Source organism: Coregonus lavaretus (assembly GCF_964263955.1).
Source record: "Coregonus lavaretus genome assembly, contig: HAP1_SCAFFOLD_257, whole genome shotgun sequence".
NCBI lineage: Eukaryota > Metazoa > Chordata > Actinopteri > Salmoniformes > Salmonidae > Coregonus > Coregonus lavaretus.
In genome coordinates, this window is record NW_028156480.1 from 456429 (window position 1) to 483237 (window position 26809).

General features: G+C 44.8%; 1 protein-coding gene across 3 annotated transcripts in view; it reads right to left on the reverse strand.

Moving 5' to 3' along the window:
* Positions 1-11529: 11529 nt before the first annotated feature.
* Positions 11530-26809, reverse strand: part of nktr (natural killer cell triggering receptor) — a 73347-nt gene continuing 58067 nt past the window's right edge. For all 3 annotated transcript variants that reach the window (XM_084200316.1, XM_084200315.1, XM_084200314.1), the window contains 3 exons: positions 25404-25553; positions 16916-17008; positions 11530-15028 (listed from right to left, as the gene is read on the reverse strand). In XM_084200316.1, the coding sequence (XP_084056442.1) occupies positions 14965-15028; positions 16916-17008; positions 25404-25553 (307 nt within the window). In that variant the 3' untranslated portion in view covers positions 11530-14964. The remainder of the gene's footprint in view (positions 15029-16915; positions 17009-25403; positions 25554-26809) is intronic.

Consider the following 26809-nt stretch of genomic DNA (forward strand, 5'->3'; position numbering starts at 1 on the left):
GACGTTTGGCATTTGCCAGAGAACACCAAGATTGGCAAATTCGCCACTGGCGCCCTGTGCTCTTCACAGATGAAAGCAGGTTCACACTGAGCACATGTGACAGACGTGACAGAGTCTGGAGACGCCGTGGAGAACGTTCTGCTGCCTGCAACATCCTCCAGCATGACCGGTTTGGCGGTGGGTCAGTCATGGTGTGGGGTGGCATTTCTTTGGGGGGCCGCACAGCCCTCCATGTGCTCGCCAGAGGTAGCCTGACTGCCATTATGTACCGAGATGAGATCCTCAGACCCCTTGTGAGACCATATGCTGGTGCGGTTGGACCTGGGTTCCTCCTAATGCAAGACAATGCTAGACCTCATGTGGCTGGAGTGTGTCAGCAGTTCCTGCAAGAGGAAGGCATTGATGCTATGGACTGGCCCGCCCGTTCCCCAGACCTGAATCCAATTGAGCACATCTGGGACATCATGTCTCGCTCCATCCACCAACACCACGTTGCACCACAGACTGTCCAGGAGTTGGCGGATGCTTTAGTCCAGGTCTGGGAGGAGATCCCTCAGGAGACCATCCGCCACCTCATCAGGAGCATGCCCAGGCGTTGTAGGGAGGTCATACAGGCACGTGGAGGCCACACACACTACTGAGCCTCATTTTGACTTGTTTTAAGGACATTACATCAAAGTTGGATCAGCCTGTAGTGTGGTTTTCCACTTTAATTTTGAGGGTGACTCCAAATCCAGACCTCCATGGGTTGATAGATTTGATTTCCATTGATAATTTTTGTGTGATTTTGTTGTCAGCACATTCAACTATGTAAAGAAAAAAGTATTTAATAAGATTATTTCATTCATTCAGATCTAGGATGTGTTGTTTAAGTGTTCCCTTTATTTTTTTGAGCAGTGTATATCCTTGCATCCTTGATTCTTTGATACCCGAGAAACTCTTCATAACAAACATGCTGGAAGAAATGAGGTAAAACGGATTTGAAGTTTCCCTGCATGAAAGTCCCGGGCCACTAGAAGCGCTGCCTCTGGATGAGCGTTTTCCTGTTTGCTTATGGCCGTATACAGTTCATTGAGTGTGGTCTTAGTGCCAGCATTGGTTTGTGTTGGTAAATAGACAGCTACAAAGAATATAGATGAAAACTCTCTTGGTAGATAGTGTGGTCTACAGCTTATCATGAGATACTCTACCTCAGGCGAGCAAAACCTCGAGACTTCCTTAGATATCGTGCACCAGCTGTTGTTTACAAATATACATAGACCGCCACCCCTTGTCTTACCGGAGGCTGCTGTTCTATCCTGCCGATACAGTGAATAACCCGCCAGCTGTATGTTATCCATGTCTTCGTTCAGCCTTGACTCTGTGTAACATAAGATATTACCGTTTTTAATGTCCCGTTGGTAGGATATTCGTGCCTGTAGTTTGTCCACTTTATTTTCAAGCGATTGTAAGTTGGCCAACAGTAACTAGGATGGGGAGAAGTCTGTCCATAATAAAGCGTTGCTCTGCATTCCAGTGAACTCGGAAATAATTCAGACTCCTTCACTTTTTCTATATTTTGTTACGTTATAGCCTTATTCTATAATTGATTAAATTGTTTTTCCCCCCCCCCAATCTACATACAATACCCCATAATGACAAAGCAAAAACTTTTTTTTTTGTGCAAATTTATTAAAAATAAAAACTGAAATATCACATTTACATAATTATTCAGACCCTTTAATCAGTACTTTGTTGAAGCACCTTTGGCAGCGATTACAGCCTCGAGTCTTCTTGGGTATGACGCTACAAACTTGTCACATCTGTTTTTGGGGAGTTACTCCCATTCTTCTCTGCAGATCCTCTCAAGCTTTGTCAGGTTGGATGGGGAGCGTCGCTGCACAGCTATTTTCAGGTCTCTCAAGATATTCTATCGGGTTCAAGTCCGGGCTCTGGCTGGGCTTCTCAAGGACATTCAGAGACTTGTCCTGAAGCCACTCCTCTGTTGTCTTGGCTGTGTGCTTAGGGTTGTTGTCCTGTTGGAAGGTGAACCTTCGCCCCAGTCTGAGGTCTGAGTGCTCTGGAGCAGGTTTTCATCAAGGATCTCGATGTACTTTGCTCCATTCATCTTTCCCTCGATCCTGACTAGTCTCCCAGTCCCTGCCGCTGAAAAACATCCCCACAGCATGATGCTGCCACCACCATACATTTTACATTTTACATTTTAGTCATTTAGCAGACGCTCTTATCCAGAGCGACTTACAGGAGCAATTAGGGTTAAGTGCCTTGCTCAAGGGCACATTTACGTCATTTAGCAGACGCTCTTATCCAGAGCGACTTACAAATTGGTGCATTCACCCTATAGCCAGTGGGATAACCACTTTACAAATTTTTTAATTTTTAATTTTTTTATTAATATTTTCTTCTTTTTTTGGGGGGGGGGGGGGGTAGAAGGATTACTTTATCCTATCCCAGGTATTCCTTAAAGAGGTGGGGTTTCAAATGTCTCCGGAAGGTGGTGAGTGACTCCGCTGTCCTGGCGTCGTGAGGGAGCTTGTTCCACCATTGGGGTGCCAGAGCAGCGAACAGTTTTGACTGGGCTGAGCGGGAACTATGCTTCCGCAGAGGAAGGGGAGCCAGCAGGCCAGAGGTGGATGAACGCAATGCCCTCGTTTGGGTGTAGGGACTGATCAGAGCCTGAAGGTACGGAGGTGCCGTTCCCCTCACTGCTCCATAGGCAAGCACCATGGTCTTGTAACGGATGCGAGCTTCAACTGGAAGCCAGTGGAGTGTGCGGAGGAGGGGGGTGACGTGAGAGAACTTGGGAAGGTTGAACACCAGACGGGCTGCGGCATTCTGGATGAGTTGTAGGGGTTTAATGGCACAGGCAGGGAGCCCAGCCAACAGCGAGTTGCAGTAATCCAGACGGGAGATGACAAGTGCCTGGATTAGGACCTGTGCCGCTTCCTGTGTAAGGCAGGGTCGTACTCGCCGAATGTTGTAGAGCATGAACCTGCAGGATCGGGTCACCGCCTTGATGTTAGCGGAGAACGACAGGGTGTTGTCCAGGGTCACGCCAAGGCTCTTCGCACTCTGGGAGGAGGACACAACGGAGTTGTCAACCGTGATGGCGAGATCATGGAACGGGCAGTCCTTCCCCGGGAGGAAGAGCAGCTCCGTCTTGCCAGGGTTCAGCTTGAGGTGGTGATCCGTCATCCATACTGATATGTCGGCCAGACATGCAGAGATGCGATTCGCCACCTGGTTATCAGAAGGGGGAAAGGAGAAGATTAGTTGTGTATCGTCAGCGTAGCAATGATAGGAGAGGCCATGTGAGGATATGACAGAGCCAAGTGACTTGGTGTATAGGGAGAAAAGGAGAGGGCCTAGAACTGAGCCCTGGGGGACACCAGTGGTGAGAGCACATGGTGCGGAGACAGCTTCTCGCCACGCCACTTGGTAGGAGCGACCGGTCAGGTAGGACGCAATCCAGGAGTGAGCCGCGCCGGAGATGCCCAGCTCGGAGAGGGTGGAGAGGAGGATCTGATGGTTCACAGTATCAAAGGCAGCAGACAGGTCTAGAAGGACAAGAGCAGAGGAGAGAGAGTTAGCTTTAGCAGTGCGGAGAGCCTCCGTGACACAGAGAAGAGCAGTCTCAGTTGAATGACCAGTCCTGAAACCTGACTGGTTTGGATCAAGAAGGTCATTCTGAGAGAGATAGCAAGAGAGTTGGCTAAAGACGGCACGCTCAATAGTTTTGGAAAGAAAAGAAAGAAGGGATACTGGTCTGTAGTTGTTGACATCAGTGGGATCGAGTGTTGGTTTTTTGAGAAGGGGTGCAACTCTCGCTCTCTTGAAGACGGAAGGGACATAGCCAGCGGTCAAGGATGAGTTGATCAGCGAGGTGAGGTAGGGGAGAAGGTCACCGGAGATGGTCTGGAGAAGAGAGGAGGGGATGGGGTCAAGCGGGCAGGTTGTTGGGCGGCCTGCAGTCACTAGTCGCAAGATTTTATCTGGAGAGAGATGGGAGAAAGAAGTCAAAGCATAGGGTAGGGCAGTGTGAGCAGGACCAGCAGTGTCATTAGACTTAACAAACGAGGATCGGATGTCGTCAACCTTCTTTTCAAAGTGGTTGACGAAGTCATCCACAGAGAGGGAGGAGGGGGGGGTGGTGGGGGGGAGGATTCAGCAGTGAGGAGAATGTGGCAAAGAGCTTCCTAGGGTTAGAGGCAGATGCTTGGAATTTAGAGTGGTAGAAAGTGGCCTTAGCAGCAGAAACAGATGAAGAAAATGTAGAGAGGAGGGAGTGAAAAGATGCCAGGTCGGCAGGGAGTTTAGTTTTCTTCCATTTCCGCTCAGCTGCCCGGAGCTCTGTTCTGCTTCACCGTAGGGATGCAATAATTTTATATAATAATTTAAATTGAAAGATTCTAATTTTTGAATCCGGTGTTTTGCGTGTCAGTTCATAAACATTATGCCATGGGATCGGTACGTCAAAAATCTCTTCCCAACTATTTTGCAATCTATATGGGACGGCTGTCAATCCTTTGGTCCTTAAAAGAAACTGATATACTTTTTTATTTATCACAGTTTTCCTTAACCAATTATGTTATTTAATGCAGGGCCGACAGACAAGTTCCTTACTTTCTCCCCCTTCCACTTTCCTCTTCCATTTTTGCGGTAAGGCTGCAATTATTTGGTTGTAATTTTGGGTAGAGCAGACATTTCCAGATGTTTTTGTTAGCTGCATGTGCGACATAACTCCACCAGTCCTACCGATGACATCATTTACGATGATTATACCTTTTTTAAACATTTTGTCAAAAAAGTAAGTTTTTTTGTCAATTAGTATATTTGAATTTAACCACAATATTTGTTGCATTATTTGTTCTGTAGTTTCTGGAGGATTAAATTGAAATTGCAACCAACTTTCTATGGCTTGTTTTAGAAATAGTGATATTTGGGAGATGATTTCCTTTTCAAATAACTGAAAATGAGTGGTTGTAATCTGAATAAAGGGAAAAAGTCCCTTCTTGAACATTGGGTGAGACAATCTTACTAATTTGCTAGAGAACCAGTTCAGATTTAAGTATAACTTTTGTATGACTGAAGCTTTTAGTGATCGGTCTAATGCTTTAATATTTAATAATTTCTGTCCTCCGAATTCATATTCATTATATAAATAGGCCATTTTAAATTTTGTCTGGCTTGCTGTTCCAAATAAAATTGAATATTTTTTTCTCATATAATTTAAAAAACTGTTCGCTAGGCGTAGGCAAGACCATAAGCAAATAGGTAAACTGGGATAATACTAAAGAGTTAATGGATTGTTTGGGGCATCCGGAAAACACCTTGTCCTACCATCAGTCCTTTGTCATGCCAACAGTAAAGCATCCTGAGACCATTCATGTGTGGGGTTGCTTCTCAGCCAAGGGAGTGGACTCACTCACAGTTTTGCCTAAGAACACAGCCATGAATAAAGAATGGTACCAACACATCCTCCAAGAGCAACTTCTCCCAACCATCCAAGAACAGTTTGGTGACGACCAATGCCTTTTCCAGCATGATGGAGCACCTTGCCATAAGGCAAAAGTGATAACTAAGTGGCTCGGGGAACAAAACATCGACATTTTGGGTCCATGGCCAGGAAACTCCCCAGACCATAATCCCATTGAGAACTTGTGGTCGATCCTCCAGAGGCGGGTGGACAAACAAAAACCCACAAATTCTGACAAACTCCAAGCATTGATTATGCAAGAATGGGCTGCCATCAGTCAGGATGTGGCCCAGAAGTTAATTGACAGCATGCCAGGGCGGATTGCAGAGGTCTTGAAAAAGAAGGGTCAACAATGTAAATATTGACTCTTTGTATAAACTTAATGTAATTGTCAATAAAAGACTTTGACACTTATGGAATGCTTGTAATTATACTTCAGTATACCATAGTAACATCTGACAAAAATCTCATAACACTGAAGCAGCGAACTTTGTGAAGACCAATACTTGTTATTCTCAAAACTTTTGACCACGACAGCTCACTACAGTACTACCATTATACACAGCTTATTACTGTACTACCATTATACACAGCTTATTACTGTACTACCATTATACACAGCTTATTACTGTACTACCATTATACACAGCTTATTACAGTACTACCATTATACACAGCTTATTACAGTACTACCATTATACACAGCTTATTACTGTACTACCATTATACACAGCTTATTACTGTACTACCATTATACACAGCTTATTACTGTACTACCATTATACACTGTACTCTGCTATTAGTCCGATCACTCCCACCCAATCAGAGAAAATTATGAAACAAAATGATGCAAATCTGTCAAGGAACAGCCTTGCTAATGGTAAAGTCATCCAGTACACTACCTACCTGCATATCAGAGGAATGAACAGACCAGTAAGTCACCACTGAATCCACACGCATCAGATATTCCCTGAGCGATAGGGGGTTCAAATACCAACACAGCTTTTAAGTGTATGCAAATATTGTGAAGGAGGGACCTGAAGATTTGTTTTGAAAGTGATTAATAATGAAATGGTAGTGGGCTACAGGGAGAGGAATTATTTTGCATCAAATTGCATTGACTAACTGATAAAATGAATATCGGCTCTTTAAAATCAGCCTAAAATGGTAATGGAATACAGGGAGAGGATTCAATGTCACAGAAAATGGCCACTCGGAGGGCGATCACAGTTGTCCTGTGAACTAACCTGTTCTACAGTAGACCATAGTAAACTAACCTGTTCTACAGTAGACCCTGGGTGAACTAACCTGTTCTACAGTAGACCCTGGGTGAACTAACCTGTTCTACAGTAGACCCTGGGTGAACTAACCTGTTCTACAGTAGACCCTGGGTGAACTAACCTGTTCTACAGTAGACCCTGGGTAAACTAACCTGTTCTACAGTAGACCCTGGGTGAACTAACCTGTTCTACAGTAGACCCTGGGTGAACTAACCTGTTCTACAGTAGATCCTGGGTGGACTAACCTGTTCTACAGTAGACCCTGGGTGAACTAACCTGTTCTACAGTAGACCATAGTAAACTAACCTGTTCTACAGTAGACCCTGGGTGAACTAACCTGTTCTACAGTAGACCCTGGGTGAACTAACCTGTTCTACAGTAGACCCTGGGTGAACTAACCTGTTCTACAGTAGACCCTGGGTGAACTAACCTGTTCTACAGTAGACCCTGGGTGAACTAACCTGTTCTACAGTAGACCCTGGGTGAACTAACCTGTTCTACAGTAGACCATAGTAAACTAACCTGTTCTACAGTAGACCCTGGGTGAACTAACCTGTTCTACAGTAGACCCTGGGTGGACTAACCTGTTCTACAGTAGACCCTGGGTGAACTAACCTGTTCTACAGTAGACCCTGGGTGAACTAACCTGTTCTACAGTAGACCCTGGGTGAACTAACCTGTTCTACAGTAGACCCTGGGTGAACTAACCTGTTCTACAGTAGACCCTGGGTGAACTAACCTGTTCTACAGTAGACCCTGGGTGAACTAACCTGTTCTACAGTAGACCCTGGGTGAACTAACCTGTTCTACAGTAGACCCTGGGTGGACTAACCTGTTCTACAGTAGACCCTGGGTGAACTAACCTGTTCTACAGTAGACCCTGGGTGAACTAACCTGTTCTACAGTAGACCATAGTAAACTAACCTGTTCTACAGTAGACCATAGTAAACTAACCTGTTCTACAGTAGACCCTGGGTGAACTAACCTGTTCTACAGTAGACCCTGGGTGAACTAACCTGTTCTACAGTAGACCATAGTAAACTAACCTGTTCTACAGTAGACCCTGGGTGAACTAACCTGTTCTACAGTAGACCATAGTAAACTAACCCGTTCTACAGTAGACCCTGGGTGAACTAACCTGTTCTACAGTAGACCCTGGGTGAACTAACCTGTTCTACAGTAGACCCTGGGTGAACTAACCTGTTCTACAGTAGACCATAGTAAACTAACCTGTTCTACAGTAGACCCTGGGTGGACTAACCTGTTCTACAGTAGACCCTGGGTGAACTAACCTGTTCTACAGTAGACCCTGGGTGAACTAACCTGTTCTACAGTAGACCCTGGGTGAACTAACCTGTTCTACAGTAGACCCTGGGTGAACTAACCTGTTCTACAGTAGACCATAGTAAACTAACCTGTTCTACAGTAGACCCTGGGTGAACTAACCTGTTCTACAGTAGACCCTGGGTGAACTAACCTGTTCTACAGTAGACCCTGGGTGAACTAACCTGTTCTACAGTAGACCCTGGGTGAACTAACCTGTTCTACAGTAGACCCTGGGTGAACTAACCTGTTCTACAGTAGACCATAGTAAACTAACCTGTTCTACAGTAGACCATAGTAAACTAACCTGTTCTACAGTAGACCCTGGGTGAACTAACCTGTTCTACAGTAGACCCTGGGTGGACTAACCTGTTCTACAGTAGACCCTGGGTGAACTAACCTGTTCTACAGTAGACCATAGTAAACTAACCTGTTCTACAGTAGACCCTGGGTGAACTAACCTGTTCTACAGTAGACCCTGGGTGAACTAACCTGTTCTACAGTAGACCCTGGGTGAACTAACCTGTTCTACAGTAGACCATAGTAAACTAACCTGTTCTACAGTAGACCATAGTAAACTAACCTGTTCTACAGTAGACCATAGTAAACTAACCTGTTCTACAGTAGACCCTGGGTGAACTAACCTGTTCTACAGTAGACCCTGGGTGAACTAACCTGTTCTACAGTAGACCCTGGGTGAACTAACCTGTTCTACAGTAGACCATAGTAAACTAACCTGTTCTACAGTAGACCCTGGGTGGACTAACCTGTTCTACAGTAGACCCTGGGTGAACTAACCTGTTCTACAGTAGACCCTGGGTGAACTAACCTGTTCTACAGTAGACCCTGGGTGAACTAACCTGTTCTACAGTAGACCCTGGGTGAACTAACCTGTTCTACAGTAGACCATAGTAAACTAACCTGTTCTACAGTAGACCCTGGGTGAACTAACCTGTTCTACAGTAGACCCTGGGTGAACTAACCTGTTCTACAGTAGACCCTGGGTGAACTAACCTGTTCTACAGTAGACCCTGGGTGAACTAACCTGTTCTACAGTAGACCCTGGGTGAACTAACCTGTTCTACAGTAGACCATAGTAAACTAACCTGTTCTACAGTAGACCATAGTAAACTAACCTGTTCTACAGTAGACCCTGGGTGAACTAACCTGTTCTACAGTAGACCCTGGGTGGACTAACCTGTTCTACAGTAGACCCTGGGTGAACTAACCTGTTCTACAGTAGACCATAGTAAACTAACCTGTTCTACAGTAGACTCTGGGTGAACTAACCTGTTCTACAGTAGACCCTGGGTGAACTAACCTGTTCTACAGTAGACCCTGGGTGAACTAACCTGTTCTACAGTAGACCCTGGGTGAACTAACCTGTTCTACAGTAGACCATAGTAAACTAACCTGTTCTACAGTAGACCCTGGGTGAACTAACCTGTTCTACAGTAGACCCTGGGTGAACTAACCTGTTCTACAGTAGACCATAGTAAACTAACCTGTTCTACAGTAGACCATAGTAAACTAACCTGTTCTACAGTAGACCCTGGGTGAACTAACCTGTTCTACAGTAGACCCTGGGTGGACTAACCTGTTCTACAGTAGACCCTGGGTGAACTAACCTGTTCTACAGTAGACCCTGGGTGAACTAACCTGTTCTACAGTAGACCATAGTAAACTAACCTGTTCTACAGTAGACCATAGTAAACTAACCTGTTCTACAGTAGACCATAGTAAACTAACCTGTTCTACAGTAGACCCTGGGTGAACTAACCTGTTCTACAGTAGACCCTGGGTGGACTAACCTGTTCTACAGTAGACCCTGGGTGAACTAACCTGTTCTACAGTAGACCATAGTAAACTAACCTGTTCTACAGTAGACCCTGGGTGAACTAACCTGTTCTACAGTAGACCCTGGGTGAACTAACCTGTTCTACAGTAGACCCTGGGTGAACTAACCTGTTCTACAGTAGACCATAGTAAACTAACCTGTTCTACAGTAGACCCTGGGTGAACTAACCTGTTCTACAGTAGACCCTGGGTGAACTAACCTGTTCTACAGTAGACCATAGTAAACTAACCTGTTCTACAGTAGACCATAGTAAACTAACCTGTTCTACAGTAGACCCTGGGTGAACTAACCTGTTCTACAGTAGACCCTGGGTGGACTAACCTGTTCTACAGTAGACCCTGGGTGAACTAACCTGTTCTACAGTAGACCATAGTAAACTAACCTGTTCTACAGTAGACCCTGGGTGAACTAACCTGTTCTACAGTAGACCCTGGGTGAACTAACCTGTTCTACAGTAGACCCTGGGTGAACTAACCTGTTCTACAGTAGACCATAGTAAACTAACCTGTTCTACAGTAGACCATAGTAAACTAACCTGTTCTACAGTAGACCATAGTAAACTAACCTGTTCTACAGTAGACCCTGGGTGAACTAACCTGTTCTACAGTAGACCCTGGGTGAACTAACCTGTTCTACAGTAGACCCTGGGTGAACTAACCTGTTCTACAGTAGACCCTGGGTGAACTAACCTGTTCTACAGTAGACCCTGGGTGAACTAACCTGTTCTACAGTAGACCCTGGGTGAACTAACCTGTTCTACAGTAGACCCTGGGTGAACTAACCTGTTCTACAGTAGACCATAGTAAACTAACCTGTTCTACAGTAGACCCTGGGTGAACTAACCTGTTCTACAGTAGACCCTGGGTGAACTAACCTGTTCTACAGTAGACCATAGTAAACTAACCTGTTCTACAGTAGACCCTGGGTGAACTAACCTGTTCTACAGTAGACCCTGGGTGAACTAACCTGTTCTACAGTAGACCCTGGGTGAACTAACCTGTTCTACAGTAGACCATAGTAAACTAACCTGTTCTACAGTAGACCCTGGGTGAACTAACCTGTTCTACAGTAGACCCTGGGTGAACTAACCTGTTCTACAGTAGACCCTGGGTGAACTAACCTGTTCTACAGTAGACCCTGGGTGAACTAACCTGTTCTACAGTAGACCCTGGGTGAACTAACCTGTTCTACAGTAGACCCTGGGTGAACTAACCTGTTCTACAGTAGACCCTGGGTGAACTAACCTGTTCTACAGTAGACCCTGGGTGAACTAACCTGTTCTACAGTAGACCCTGGGTGAACTAACCTGTTCTACAGTAGACCCTGGGTGAACTAACCTGTTCTACAGTAGACCATATTGAACCATAGTAAACCATAATTAGCAGCAGGTGTCAGTTCTACTGACTCTGACCACAGACCGTCATGTTCTGTTCTTTTCCTGACTGTTCTTCATGTTGTTAGGGTTATTCTGTTCTACATGTTGAATTGTCACCGGTCGTCAACACCCAGCAGGTGACGTACGGAGGATGGCTGACGTTCATTACTGTGGGTCTTGTCCATATCAGAAAATCAACACCGAACAAATTAGAAAATGCAAAAGCATTAGTTGAGTTTTAATGTTTGAAAGCAATGCAGCCTTTTCAATGACCACAGGATACATACATCTCGTCAATACATGTTGTACATTCATGAAACTATTGAGGAAAAATAACAGTTAGAACAATGAACATAGTGAAAAACTAAAACAGGCATTTCTCTTCTGTAATCAATTACCTGGGTCATATTCAATAGAATTCAAAAACGGAAGAAAACCTGACCTGAACTTGTTCAATAAGAAACTACATTTCCTTTGCAAAACGTTGATATAGTTTGCTGCGGTGTGCACTAATGAGAATGATCCAGTACCAACCAGTACTAGTACTAGCCACTACTAACCCAGGGTTCTCCCCAGGATTTCTTAACAATCTGGTGCTGCTGAGGGCAGTGCTCCCCTTTGGATTCAGAGGGTTTCTTTGCGTTTTTTTACCTCTGTAACTGCCATTTCCTGCAATCTAGAGCAAAACATTGCCTTATATGATAAGTAAAATTAAAATAAACACCTCCCTTAAATTCTTTGGGGAAAACCCTGCTAACCAGTATATATATATATATACATACACACACACACCATAGGGCCCCTACCCTTCACCCTTGTCTTACCCTGTCCAAGCAGCTTAAGGCATTGATTTCCTTCCTGTTCCCACAGGATGTGCGGTGACCACAGTTTAAATGCAAACTATCAAATACATGTATAACCCATTGATAATTCACAAACAATTGGATCAGTTTCCAGCTTGATATACATTCAGATATTTCAGTGTATAAAATCAAAACTAAATAAAATGTATAAAAAAAAACAAATCAAAACTGTCTGTTAGGAATAAAGAAATATACAGTGTCTTCAGAAAGTATTCACAACCTTGACTTTTTCCACGTTGTTGTGTTAAATCCTGAATTTAAAATGGATGAAATTGAGATTTTTTGTCACTGGCCTACACATAATACCCCATAATGTCAAAGTGGAATTATGTTTATTTTTTACAAATTAATTAAAAATGAAAAACTGAAATGTCTTCAGTCAATAAGTATTCAACCCCTTTGCTATGGCAAGCCTATATAAGTTCAGGAGTAAAGATGTGCTTAACAAGTCTCAATAAGTTGCATGGAGTCACTCTGTGTGCAATAATAGAGTTTAACATGATTTATGAATGACTACCTCATATCTGTACCCCACACATACAATTATCTGTAAGGTCCCTCAGTTGAGCAGTGAATTTCAAACACATATTCAAACACAAAGACCAGGGAGGTTTTCCAATGCCTCGCAAAGGGTACCTATTGGTAGATGGGTAAAAAAATAAATAGACATTGAATATCCCTTTGAGCATGGTGTTGTTACTAATTACACTTTGGATGGTGTATCAATACATCCAGTCACTACAAAGATACAGGCGTCCTTCCTAACTTAGTTGACGGAGAGGAAGGAAACCACTCAGGAATTTCACCATGAGACCAATGGTGACTTCAAAACAGTTACAGAGTTGAATGGCTGTGATAGGAGAAAATGGAGGATGGATCAACATTGTAGTTACTCCACAAGACTAACCTAATTGACAGAGTGAAAAGGAGGAAACATGCATTCTGTTTGCAATAAGGCACTAAAGTAAAACTGTCAAAAATGTGGCAAACAAATTATGAACTGAACACAAAGCGTTATGTTTGGGGAAAATCCAATAAAACACATTACTGAGTACTACACTCCATTTTTTCAAGCATGGTGGTGGCTGCATCATGTTATGGGTTTGCTTGTCATCGTTTCTTTAGGATAAAAAGAAACGCAATAAAGCTGAGCACATGTAAAAACCTAGAGGAAAACCTGGTTCAGTCTGCTTTCCACCTTTCAACAGGACAATAACCTAAAACACAAGGCCAAATATACACTGGAGTTGCTTACCAAGACAACATTGAATGTTCCTGAGTGGCTTAGTTATGTATGGCAAGACATGAAAATGATCAACAACCAATTTGACAGAGCTTGAAGTATTTTAGAAATAATAATGTGCAAATATTGTACAATCCAGGTGTGCAAAGCTCTTAGAGACTTACACAGAAAGACTACCGCTGTAATTACTGCCAGGGATGTGAATACTTGTGTAAAGTAGATATTTCTGTATTTTATTGTCAATAAATTAGCAAAAATGTCTAAAAACATGTTTTCACTTTGTCATTATGGGGTTTTGTGTGTAGATGTGAGAGAAAATATATATTGAATCAATTTTGAATTCAGGTTCTAACAAAATGTGGAATAAGTCAAGGGGTATGAATGCTTTCTGATATCCACACAAATGACGTACAGGTCATGACTTTCCCCTCTATATCGGAAGTAACCATAGAAGATGAAAGAACACAAGGAGGCATGTATAGTAGCCTGGTCCCAGATCTGTTTGTACTCTTGTCAAGTTGGGTATGACAATGAGTGACAGGGAGTAGGCTTGACAGCACAAACTGACTGGCACTCAGGCTAGCTGTATAGACTGAAACCCACAGGAATCACCAGGACAGAGACTGACTCATGAACCAGATCAACCCACAGGAATCACCAGGACAGAGACTGACTCATGAACCAGATCAACCCACAGGAATCACCAGGACAGAGACTGACTCATGAACCAGATCAACCCACAGGAATCACCAGGACAGAGACTGAAACAGACTCATGAACCAGATCAACCCACAGGAATCACCAGGACAGAGACTGACTCATGAACCAGATCAACCCACAGGAATCACCAGGACAGAGACTGACTCATGAACCAGATCAACCCACAGGAATCACCAGGACAGAGACTGAAACAGACTCATGAACCAGATCAACCCACAGGAATCACCAGGACAGAGACTGACTCATGAACCAGATCAACCCACAGGAATCACCAGGACAGAGACTGACTCATGAACCAGATCAACCCACAGGAATCACCAGGACAGAGACTGACTCATGAACCAGATCAACCCACAGGAATCACCAGGACAGAGACTGAAACAGACTCATGAACCAGATCAACCCACAGGAATCACCAGGACAGAGACTGACTCATGAACCAGATCAACCCACAGGAATCACCAGGACAGAGACTGACTCATGAACCAGATCAACCCACAGGAATCACCAGGACAGAGACTGAAACAGACTCATGAACCAGATCAACCCACAGGAATCACCAGGACAGAGACTGACTCATGAACCAGATCAACCCACAGGAATCACTAGGACAGAGACTGACTCATGAACCAGATCAACCCACAGGAATCACCAGGACAGAGACAGAAACAGACTCATGAATCACCAGGACATCAGGACAGAGAGACTCATGAATCACCAGGACATCAGGACAGAGACAGAAACAGACTCATGAATCACTAGGACAGAGACAGACTCATGAATCACCAGGACATCAGGACAGAGACAGAAACAGACATGACCCAGATCAACTGTATCTGCCACTGTGGCTCCAGTGCCGGGAGGAACTGCGACTAGAGGATTGGGAGGACCTGCAGAGGGACAGGAGAGAGGAATATGAAGGACAGAAAATAGTGAAGAAGATATAAATAAATATTTGACTTTAGTCTAGTTGTGGATGGTTTGACTCTTCAAAACTTGTATAACATGGAGTCACTTTGGCGAGAGGAGAACAGAACAGAGAATATACCTGTGGTGTGTGTTTGGCGAGAGGAGAACAGAACAGAGAATATACCTGTGGTGTGTGTTTGGCGAGAGGAGAACAGAACAGAGAATATACCAGTGGTGTGTGTTTGGCGAGAGGAGAACAGAACAGAGAATATACCTGTGGTGTGTGTTTGGCGAGAGGAGAACAGAACAAAGAATATACCTGTGGTGTGTGTTTGGCGAGAGGAGAACAGAACAGAGAATATACCTGTGGTGTGTGTTTGGCGAGAGGAGAACAGAACAGAGAATATACCTGTGGTGTGTGTTTGGCGAGAGGAGAACAGAACAGAGAATATACCAGTGGTGTGTGTTTGGCGAGAGGAGAACAGAACAGAGAATATACCTGTGGTGTGTGTTTGGCGAGAGGAGAACAGAACAGAGAATATACCTGTGGTGTGTGTTTGGCGAGAGGAGAACAGAACAGAGAATATACCTGTGGTGTGTGTTTGGCGAGAGGAGAACAGAGAATATATCTGTGGTGTGTGTTTGGCGAGAGGAGAACAGAACAGAGAATATACCTGTGGTGTGTGTTTGGCGAGAGGAGAACAGAACAGAGAATATACCTGTGGTGTGTGTTTGGCGAGAGGAGAACAGAACAGAGAATATACCTGTGGTGTGTGTTTGGCGAGAGGAGAACAGAACAGAGAATATACCTGTGGTGTGTGTTTGGCGAGAGGAGAACAGAACAGAGAATATACCAGTGGTGTGTGTTTGGCGAGAGGAGAACAGAACAGAGAATATACCTGTGGTGTGTGTTTGGCGAGAGGAGAACAGAACAAAGAATATACCTGTGGTGTGTGTTTGGCGAGAGGAGAACAGAACAGAGAATATACCTGTGGTGTGTGTTTGGCGAGAGGAGAACAGAACAGAGAATATACCTGTGGTGTGTGTTTGGCGAGAGGAGAACAGAACAGAGAATATACCAGTGGTGTGTGTTTGGCGAGAGGAGAACAGAACAGAGAATATACCTGTGGTGTGTGTTTGGCGAGAGGAGAACAGAACAGAGAATATACCTGTGGTGTGTGTTTGGCGAGAGGAGAACAGAACAGAGAATATACCTGTGGTGTGTGTTTGGCGAGAGGAGAACAGAGAATATATCTGTGGTGTGTGTTTGGCGAGAGGAGAACAGAACAGAGAATATACCTGTGGTGTGTGTTTGGCGAGAGGAGAACAGAACAGAGAATATACCTGTGGTGTGTGTTTGGCGAGAGGAGAACAGAACAGAGAATATACCTGTGGTGTGTGTTTGGCGAGAGGAGAACAGAACAGAGAATATACCTGTGGTGTGTGTTTGGCGAGAGGAGAACAGAACAGAGAATATACCTGTGGTGTGTGTTTGGCGAGAGGAGAACAGAACAGAGAATATACCTGTGGTGTGTGTTTGGCGAGAGGAGAACAGAACAGAGAATATACCTGTGGTGTGTGTTTGGCGAGAGGAGAACAGAACAGAGAATATACCAGTGGTGTGTGTTTGGCGAGAGGAGAACAGAACAGAGAATATACCTGTGGTGTGTGTTTGGCGAGAGGAGAACAGAACAGAGAATATACCTGTGGTGTGTGTTTGGCGAGAGGAGAACAGAACAGAGAATATACCAGTGGTGTGTGTTTGGCGAGAGGAGAACAGAACAGAGAATATACCAGTGGTGTGTGTTTGGCGAGAGGAGAACAGAACAGAGAATATACCAGTGGTGTGAGGAAGTAGATCGTCTTACCTGGAGCTCCGATAGCTATCACTCCTCCTCCCACGTCTCCTGCTGGCGCTGCGGCTACGACTACAACTGGAGTAAGTGTCATAGGAGTCAGACCTGTGTTAAGACAGACAGGACTGGTCACCAAACAGACAGCAAATTGGGAAAGTACTCAGACCCCTTCCTTTTTTCCACATTGTTACATTACAGCCTTACTACTACTACAGCCTTACTAATACTACTACTACAGCCTTACTACTACTACTACTACTACTACTACTACAGCCTTACTACTACTACTACTACTACTACTACTACTACAGCCTTACTACTACTACTACTACTACAGCCTTACTACTACTACTACTACTACTACTACTACTACTACTACTACTACTACTACTACAACAGCCTTACTACTACTACTACTACTACTACAGCCTTACTACTACTACTACTACTACTACTACTACTACTACTACTACTACTACAGCCTTACTACTACTACTACAGCCTTACTACTACTACTACTACTACTACTACAGCCTTACTAATACTACTACTACAGCCTTACTACTACTACTACTACTACAGCCTTACTACTACTACTACTACTACTACTACAGCCTTACTACTACTACTACTACTACTACAGCCTTACTACTACTACTACTACTACTACAGCCTTACTACTACTACTACAGCCTTACTACTACTACTACAGCCTTACTACTACTACTACTACAGCCTTACTACTACTACTACTACAGCCTTACTACTACTACTACTACTACTACTACAGCCTTACTACTACTACTACAGCCTTACTACTACTACTACTACAGCCTTACTACTACTACTACTACTACTACAGCCTTACTACTACTACTACAGCCTTACTACTACTACTACTACTACAGCCTTACTACTACTACTACAGCCTTACTACTACTACTACAGCCTTACTACTACTACTACTACTACAGCCTTACTACTACTACTACTACTACAGCCTTACTACTACTACTACTACTACTACTACAGCCTTACTAATACTACTACTACTACTACTACTACTACAGCCTTACTACTACTACTACAGCCTTACTACTACTACTACAGCCTTACTACTACTACTACTACAGCCTTACTACTACTACTACTACAGCCTTACTACTACTACTACTACAGCCTTACTACTACTACTACTACTACTACTACTACAGCCTTACTACTACTACAGCCTTACTACTACTGCTACTGCTACTACTACTACAGCCTTACTACTACTACAGCCTTACTACTACTACTACTGCCTTACTACTACTACTACTACAGCCTTACTACTACTACTACAGCCTTACTACTACTACTACTACTACTACTACAGCCTTACTACTACTACTACTACTACTACTACTACTGCTGCTACAGCCTTACTACTACTACAGCCTTACTACTACTACTACAGCCTTACTACTACTACTACTACTACTGCTACTACTACAGCCTTACTACTACTACAGCCTTACTACTACTACTACTACAGCCTTACTACTACTACTACAGCCTTACTACTGCCTTACTACTACTACTACAGCCTTACTACTACTACTACAGCCTTACTACTACTACAACTACTACTACTGCCTTACTGCTACTACTACTACTACATTACAGCCTTACTACTACTACAACTACTACTACTACTACTACAACTACTACTACTACTACTACTACAGCCTTACTGCTACTACTACTACTACTACATTACAGCCTTACTACTACTACAACTACTACAGCCTTACTACTACTACTACTACTACTACTACTACAACAACAGCCTTACTACTACTACTACTACTACTACTACTACAGCCTTACTACTACTACTACTACTACTACTACTACTACTACTACATTACAGCCTTACTACTACTACAACTACTACTACTACAGCCTTACTACTACTACTACTACAACAGCCTTACTACTACTACTACTACTACTACTACTACTACTACTACAGCCTTACTACTACTACTACAGCCTTACTACTACTACTACTACTACTACAGCCTTACTACTACTACTACTACTACTACAGCCTTACTACTACTACTACTACTACAGCCTTACTACTACTACTACTACTATTACTGCAACTGTTACTACTACTACTACTATTACTGCTACTGTTACTACTACTACTACTACAGCCTTACTACTACTACTACTACTACTACTGTTACTACTACTACTACAGCCTTACTACTACTACTACTACTACTACAGCCTTACTACTACTACTACTACTACTACAGCCTTACTACTACTGCTACTACTACAGCCTTACTACTACTACAGCCTTACTACTACTACTACTACTACTACTACTACTACTACTACAGCCTTACTACTACTACAGCCTTACTACTACTACTACTACAGCCTTACTAATACTGCTACTACTACTACTACTGCCTTACTAATACTACTACTACAGCCTTACTACTACTACTACTACTACTACTACTACTACTACTACTACTACTACTACTACTACTACTACTACTACTACTACAACAGCCTTACTACTACTACAGCCTTACTACTACTACTACTACTACAGCCTTACTAATACTGCTACTACTACTACTACTACTACTACAGCCTTACTACTACTACTGCCTTACTAATACTACTACTACCACCACTACATTACAGCCTTACTCTAAAAACACACAATACCCCATAATTAAGAAGCAAAAACAGGTTTAGAAATTTTAGCAAATTTCTTATTTACATAAGTGTTCAGACCCTTTGCTATGAGACTCTAAATGGAGCTCAGGTGCATCCTGTTTCCATTGATCACCCTTGAGAGGTTTCTATAACTTGATTGGAGTCCACCTGTGGTAAATTCAATTGATTGGACATGATTTAGAAAGGAACACACCTGTCTATATAAAGGTCCCACAGTTGACAGTGCATGTCAGAGCAAAAACCAAGCCATGAGGACGAAGGAATTGACCCTAGAGCTCAGAGAGGATTGTGTCGAGGCAAAGATCTGGGGAAGGGTACCAAAATGTTTCTGCAGCATTGAAAGTCCGCAAGAACACATTGGCCTCAATCATTCTTAAATGGAAGAAGTTTGGAACCACCAAGACTCTTCCTAGAGCTGGCCGCCTGGCCAAACTGAGCAATCGGGGGAGATGGGCCTTGGTCAGGGAGGTGACCAAGAACCCTGATGGCCACTCTGACAGAGCTCCAGACTTGTTCTGTGGAGATGGGAGAATCTTCCAGAAGGACAACCATCTCTGCAGCACTCCACCAATAAGACCTCAGTAAAAGGCACATGACAGCCCGCTTGGAGTTGCCCAAAGGCACCTAAAGGACTCTCGGACCATGAGAAATAAGATTCTCTGGTCTGATGAAACAAAGATTCCCCGCAACCGCAGGGCTCTCCAGAGGGTGGTGCGGTCTGCCGAACGCATTACCAGGGGGCAAACTACCCGCCCTCCAAGACACATTCAGCACTCGATTTCACAGGAAGGCCAAAAAGATCATCAAGGACATCAACCACCCGAGCCACTGCCTGTTCACCCCACTATCATCCAGAAGGCGAGGTCAGTACAGGCGCATCAAAGCTGGGACCGAGAGAATGAAAAACAGCTTCTATCTCAAGGCCATCAGACTGTTAAATAGCCATCACTAGCACATTAGAGGCTGCTGCTGCCTATTGAAATCACTGGCCACTTTAAGAAATGGAACACCAGTCACTTTAATAATGTTTACATATCTTGCACTACTCATCTCATATGTACAGTGGGGAGAACAAGTATTTGATCCACTGCCGATTTTGCAGGTTTTCCTACTTACAAAGCATGTAGAGGTCTGTAATTTTTATCATAGGTACACTTCAACTGTGAGAGACGGAATCAAAAACAAAAATCCAGAAAATCACATTGTATGATTTTTAAGTAATTCATTTGCATTTTATTGCATGACATAAGTATTTGATACATCAGAAAAGCAGAACTTAATATTTGGTACAGAAACTTTTGTTTGCAATTACAGAGATCATACGTTTCCTGTAGGTCTTGACCAGGTTTGCACACACTGCAGCAGGGATTTTGGCCCACTCCTCCATACAGACCTTCTCCAGATCCTTCAGGTTTCGGGGCTGTCGCTGGGCAACACGGACTTTCAGCTCCCTCCAAAGATTTTCTATTGGGTTCAGGTCTGGAGACTGGCTAGGCCACTCCAGGACCTTGAGATGCTTCTTACGGAGCCACTCCTTAGTTGCCCTGGCTGTGTGTTTCGGGTCGTTGTCATGCTGGAAGACCCAGCCACGACCCATCTTCAATGTTCTTACTGAGGGAAGGAGGTTGTTGGCCAAGATCTCGCGATACATGGCCCCATCCATCCTCCCCTCAATACGGTGCAGTCGTCCTGTCCCCTTTGCAGAAAAGCATCCCCAAAGAATGATGTTTCCACCTCCATGCTTCACGGTTGGGATGGTGTTCTTGGGGTTGTACTCATCCTTCTTCCTCCAAACACGGCGAGTGGAGTTTAGACCAAAAAAGCTATATTTTTGTCTCATCAGACCACATGACCTTCACCCATTCCTCCTCTGGATCATCCAGATGGTCATTGGCAAACTTCAGACGGGCCTGGACATGCGCTGGCTTGAGCAGGGGGACCTTGCGTGCACTGCAGGATTTTAATCCATGACAGCGTAGTGTGTTACTAATGGTTTTCTTTGAGACTGTGGTCCCAGCTCTCTTCAGGTCATTGACCAGGTCCTGCCGTATAGTTCTGGGATGATCCCTTATCTTCCTCATGATCATTGATGCCCCATGAGGTGAGATCTTGCATGGAGCCCCAGACCGAGGGTGATTGACCGTCATCTTGAACTTCTTCCATTTTCTAATAATTGCGCCAACAGTTGTTGCCTTCTCACCAAGCTGCTTGCCTATTGTCCTGTAGCCCATCCCAGCCTTGTGCAGGTCTACAATTTTATCCCTGATGACCTTACACAGCTCTCTGGTCTTGGCCATTGTGGAGAGGTTGGAGTCTGATTGAGTGTGTGGACAGGTGTCTTTTATACAGGTAACAAGTTCAAACAGGTGCAGTTAATACAGGTAATGAGTGGAGAACAGGAGGGCTTCTTAAAGAAAAACTAACAGGTCTGTGAGAGCCGGAATTCTTACTGGTTGGTAGGTGATCAAATACTTATGTCATGCAATAAAATGCATATTAATTACATAAAAATCATACAATGTGATTTTCTGGATTTTTGTTTTAGATTCCGTCTCTCACAGTTGAAGTGTACCTATGATAAAAATGACAGACCTCTACATGCTTTTTAAGTAGGAAAACCTGCAAAATCGGCAGTGGATCAAATACTTGTCCTCCCCACTGTACATGTAGGTAGGGGTAAAAGTTTAATAATGTTTACATATCTTGCACTACTCATCTCATATGTATATACTGTACTCTATTCTATAATATTCTACTGTATCTTAGTCCATGCTGCTCTGTCATTGCTTGTCCATATATGTATATATTCTTAAATTCCATTCCTTACTAGATGTGTGTGTATTGGGTACAGTGGGGAAAGAAAGTATTTAGTCAGCCACCAATTGTGCAAGTTCTCCCACTTAGAAAGATGAGAGAGGCCTGTAATTTTCATCATAGGTACACGTCAACTGACAGACAAAATGAGAAAACAAATTCCAGAAAATCACATTGTAGGATTTTTAATGAATTTATTTGCAAATTATGGTGGAAAATAAGTATTTGGTCAATAACAAAAAAGTTTCTCAATACTTTGTTATATACCCTTTGTTGGCAATGACACAGGTCAAACAATTTTTCTTTAAGTCTTCACAAGGTTTTCACACACTGTTGCTGGTATTTTGGCCCATTCCTCCATGCAGATCTCCTCTAGAGCAGTGATGTTTTGGGGCTGTCGCTGGGCAACACGGACTTTCAACTCCCTCCAAAGATTTTCTATGGGGTTGAGTTTTGGAGACTGGCTAGGCCACTCCAGGACCTTGAAATGCTTCTTACGAAGCCACTCCTTTGTTGCCCGGGCGGTGTGTTTGGGATCATTGTCATGCTGAAAGACCCAGCCACGTTTCATCTTCAATGCCCTTGCTGATGGAAGGAGGTTTTCACTCAAAATCACACGATACATGGCCCCATTGATTCTTTCCGTTACACGGATCAGTCGTCCTGGTCCCTTTGCAGAAAAACAGCCCCAAAGCATGATGTTTCCACCCCCATGCTTCACAGTAGGTATGGTGTTCTTTGGATGCAACTCAGCATTCTTTGTCCTCCAAACACGACGAGTTGAGTTTTTACCAAAAAGTTATATTTTGGTTTCATCTGACCATATGACATTCTCCCAATCCTCTTCTGGATCATCCAAATGCACTCTAGCAAACTTCAGACGGGCCTGGACATGTACTGGCTTAAGCAGGGGGACACGTCTGGCACTGCAGGATTTGAGTCCCTGGTGGCGTAGTGTGTTACTGATGGTAGGCTTTGTTACTTTGGTCCCAGCTCTCTGCAGGTCATTCACTAGGTCCCCCCGTGTGGTTCTGGGATTTTTGCTCACCGTTCTTGTGATCATTTTGACCCCACGGGGTGAGATCTTGCGTGGAGCCCCAGATCGAGGGAGATTATCAGTGGTCTTGTATGTCTTCCATTTCCTAATAATTGCTCCCACAGTTGATTTCTTCAAACCAAGCTGCTTACCTATTGCAGATTTAGTCTTCCCAGCCTGGTGCAGGTCTACAATTTTGTTTCTGGTGTCCTTTGACAGCTCTTTGGTCTTGGCCATAGTGGAGTTTGGAGTGTGACTGTTTGAGGTTGTGGACAGGTGTCTTTTATACTGATAACAAGTTCAAACAGGTGCCATTAATACAGGTAACGAGTGGAGGACAGAGGAGCCTCTTAAAGAAGAAGTTACAGGTCTGTGAGAGCCAGAAATCTTGCTTGTTTGTAGGTGACCAAATACTTATTTTCCACCATAATTTGCAAATAAATTCATAAAAAATCCTACAATGTGATTTTCTGGATTTTTTCTCCTCAATTTGTCTGTTATAGTTGACGTGTACCTATGATGAAAATTACAGGCCTCTCTCATCTTTTTAAGTGGGAGAACTTACACAATTGGTGGCTGACTAAATACATTTTTTCCCCACTGTATATGTTGTGAAATTGTTAGATATTACTTGTTAGATATTACTGCACTGTCGGAGCTAGAAGCACAAGCATTTCGCTACACCCACAATAACATCTGCTAAACACGTGTGACAAATAACATTTGATTTGATTTGGCAGCATCATGCTGTGGGGATATTTTCAGCGTCAGGTACTGGGAGACTAGTAAGGATCAAAGCAAAGATGAACGGCGCAAAGTACATCGAGATCCTTGATGAAAACCTGCTCCAGAGCGCTCAGGACCTCAGACTGGGGCGAAGGTTCACCTTCCAACAGGACAACGACCCTAAGCACACAGCCAAGACAACGCAGGTGTCTCTGAATGTCCTTGAGTGGCCCAGCCAGAGCCTGGACTTTAACCCGATCTAACATCTCTGGAGACCTGAAAATAGCTGTGCAGCGACGCTCTCCATCTAACCTGATAGAGCTTGAAAGGATCTGCAGAGAAGAATGGGAGAAACTCCCCAAATACACGTGTGCCAAGCTTGTAGCGTCATACCCAAGAAGACTCAAGGCTGTAATCGCTGCCAAAAGTGCTTCAAAGTACTGAGTAAAGGGTCTGAATACTTATATAAAATGTGATTTCAGTTTTTTATTTTAAATAAATTAGCAAAAATTTATAAAAACCTGTTTTTGCTTTGCCATTATGGGGTATTGTGTGTAGATTGATGACGGGGGGAAAAAAAGTCAAGGGGTCTGAATATTTTCCGAATGCACTGTAGCTTATCAACAAACCAAAAAATACATATTTGGATTGTTGATTGACATGATGAACATGTAGAGAAAACATGGAGACGTGACTGAGGAGGACAGATCTAGATGGAGGAGGACAGATGGACAGGTCTCCATGGAGGAGGACAGATGGACAGGTCTCCATGGAGGAGGACAGATGGACAGGTCTCCATGGAGGAGGACAGATGGACAGGTCTAGATGGAGGAGGACAGATGGACAGGTCTCCATGGAGGAGGACAGATGGACAGGTCTACATGGAGGAGGACAGATGGACAGGTCTACATGGAGGAGGACAGATGGACAGGTCTCCATGGAGGAGGACAGATGGACAGGTCTACATGGAGGAGGACAGATGGACAGGTCTCCATGGAGGAGGACAGATGGACAGGTCTCCATGGAGGAGGACAGATGGACAGGTCTAGATGGAGGAGGACAGATGGACAGGTCTCCATGGAGGAGGACAGATGGACAGGTCTCCATGGAGGAGGACAGATGGACAGGTCTACATGGAGGAGGACAGATGGACAGGTGTATTGTCTAGTCTACCTGGATCTCCTGCGTCGATCATAGGAACGGCTTCTGGAATGACTTCTACTGTAGGTCCGACTGTGGCTGTTATACCTGCGGTAGGTGATGCTGCGGGAGCGGGAACGGGAGCGGCCTCTGGGATACCGCCTCCTGTCCCTGCTCCGACTCCTAGGAGAAGAGTTCAGATTATTTATGTCCTTCCATATCAGACCTGTAGATCATAAAACCTGGATATTACCTTTATATTACACAAACCAGACATTACCAGGCTACTTATCAAAATAACAACAATCATTTCAGTCAGTCAACCAGCCAGTCAGTCAACCAGCCAGTCAGTAAACCAGCCAGTCAGTCAACCAGCCAGTCAACCAGCCAGTCAGTAAACCAGCCAGTAAAACCCCCCAGCCAGTAAACCCACCCCCCCGCCAGTAAACCCACCCCCCCAGAGCCAGTAAACCCACCCCCCCAGAGCCAGTAAACCCACCCCCACCAGCCAGTAAACCCACCCCCCCAGAGCCAGTAAACCCACCCCCACCAGCCAGTAAACCCACCCCCCCAGAGCCAGTAAACCCACCCCCCCAGAGCCAGTAAAGACACCCCCACCAGCCAGTAAACCCACCCCCCCAGAGCCAGTAAACCCACCCCCCCCAGCCAGTAAACCCCCCACCCCCCAGAGCCAGTAAACCCACCCCCCGCCAGTAAACCCCCCACCCCCCCAGAGCCAGTAAACCCACCCCCCCAGTCAGTAAACCCCCCACCCCCCCAGAGCCAGTAAACCCACCCCCACCCCCCCGCCAGTAAACCCCCCACCCCCCCAGAGCCAGTAAACCCCCCCAGCCAGTAAACCCACCCCCCCAGAGCCAGTAAACCCCCCCCACCCCCCCAGCCAACCCCACCCCCCCAGAGCCAGTAAACCCCCCCCCCCCCAGCCAGTAAACCCACCCCCACCCCCCCGCCAGTAAACCCCCCACCCCCCCCCAGTAAACCCACCCCCCACCCCCCCCCAGCCAGTAAACCCCCCCCCAGCCAGTAAACCCACCCCCCACCCCCAGAGCCAGTAAACCCCCCACCCCCCCAGCCAGTAAACCCCCCCCCAGCCAGTAAACCCCCCACCCAGTAAACCCACCCCCCACCCAGAGCCAGTAAACCCCCCACCCCCCCAGCCAGTAAACCCCCCAGCCAGTAAACCCACCCCCCCAGAGCCAGTAAACCCCCCACCCCCCACCAGCCAGTAAACCCCCCACCCCCCACCAGCCAGTAAACACCCCCCCACCCCCCCAGCCAGTAAACCCACCCCCCCAGAGCCAGTAAACCCACCCCCCCAGAGCCAGTAAACCCACCCCAGCCAGTAAACCCCCCCCCCCCCCCCCCCCCAGCCAGTAAACCCCCCAGCCAGTAAACCCACCCCCCACCCAGTAAACCCA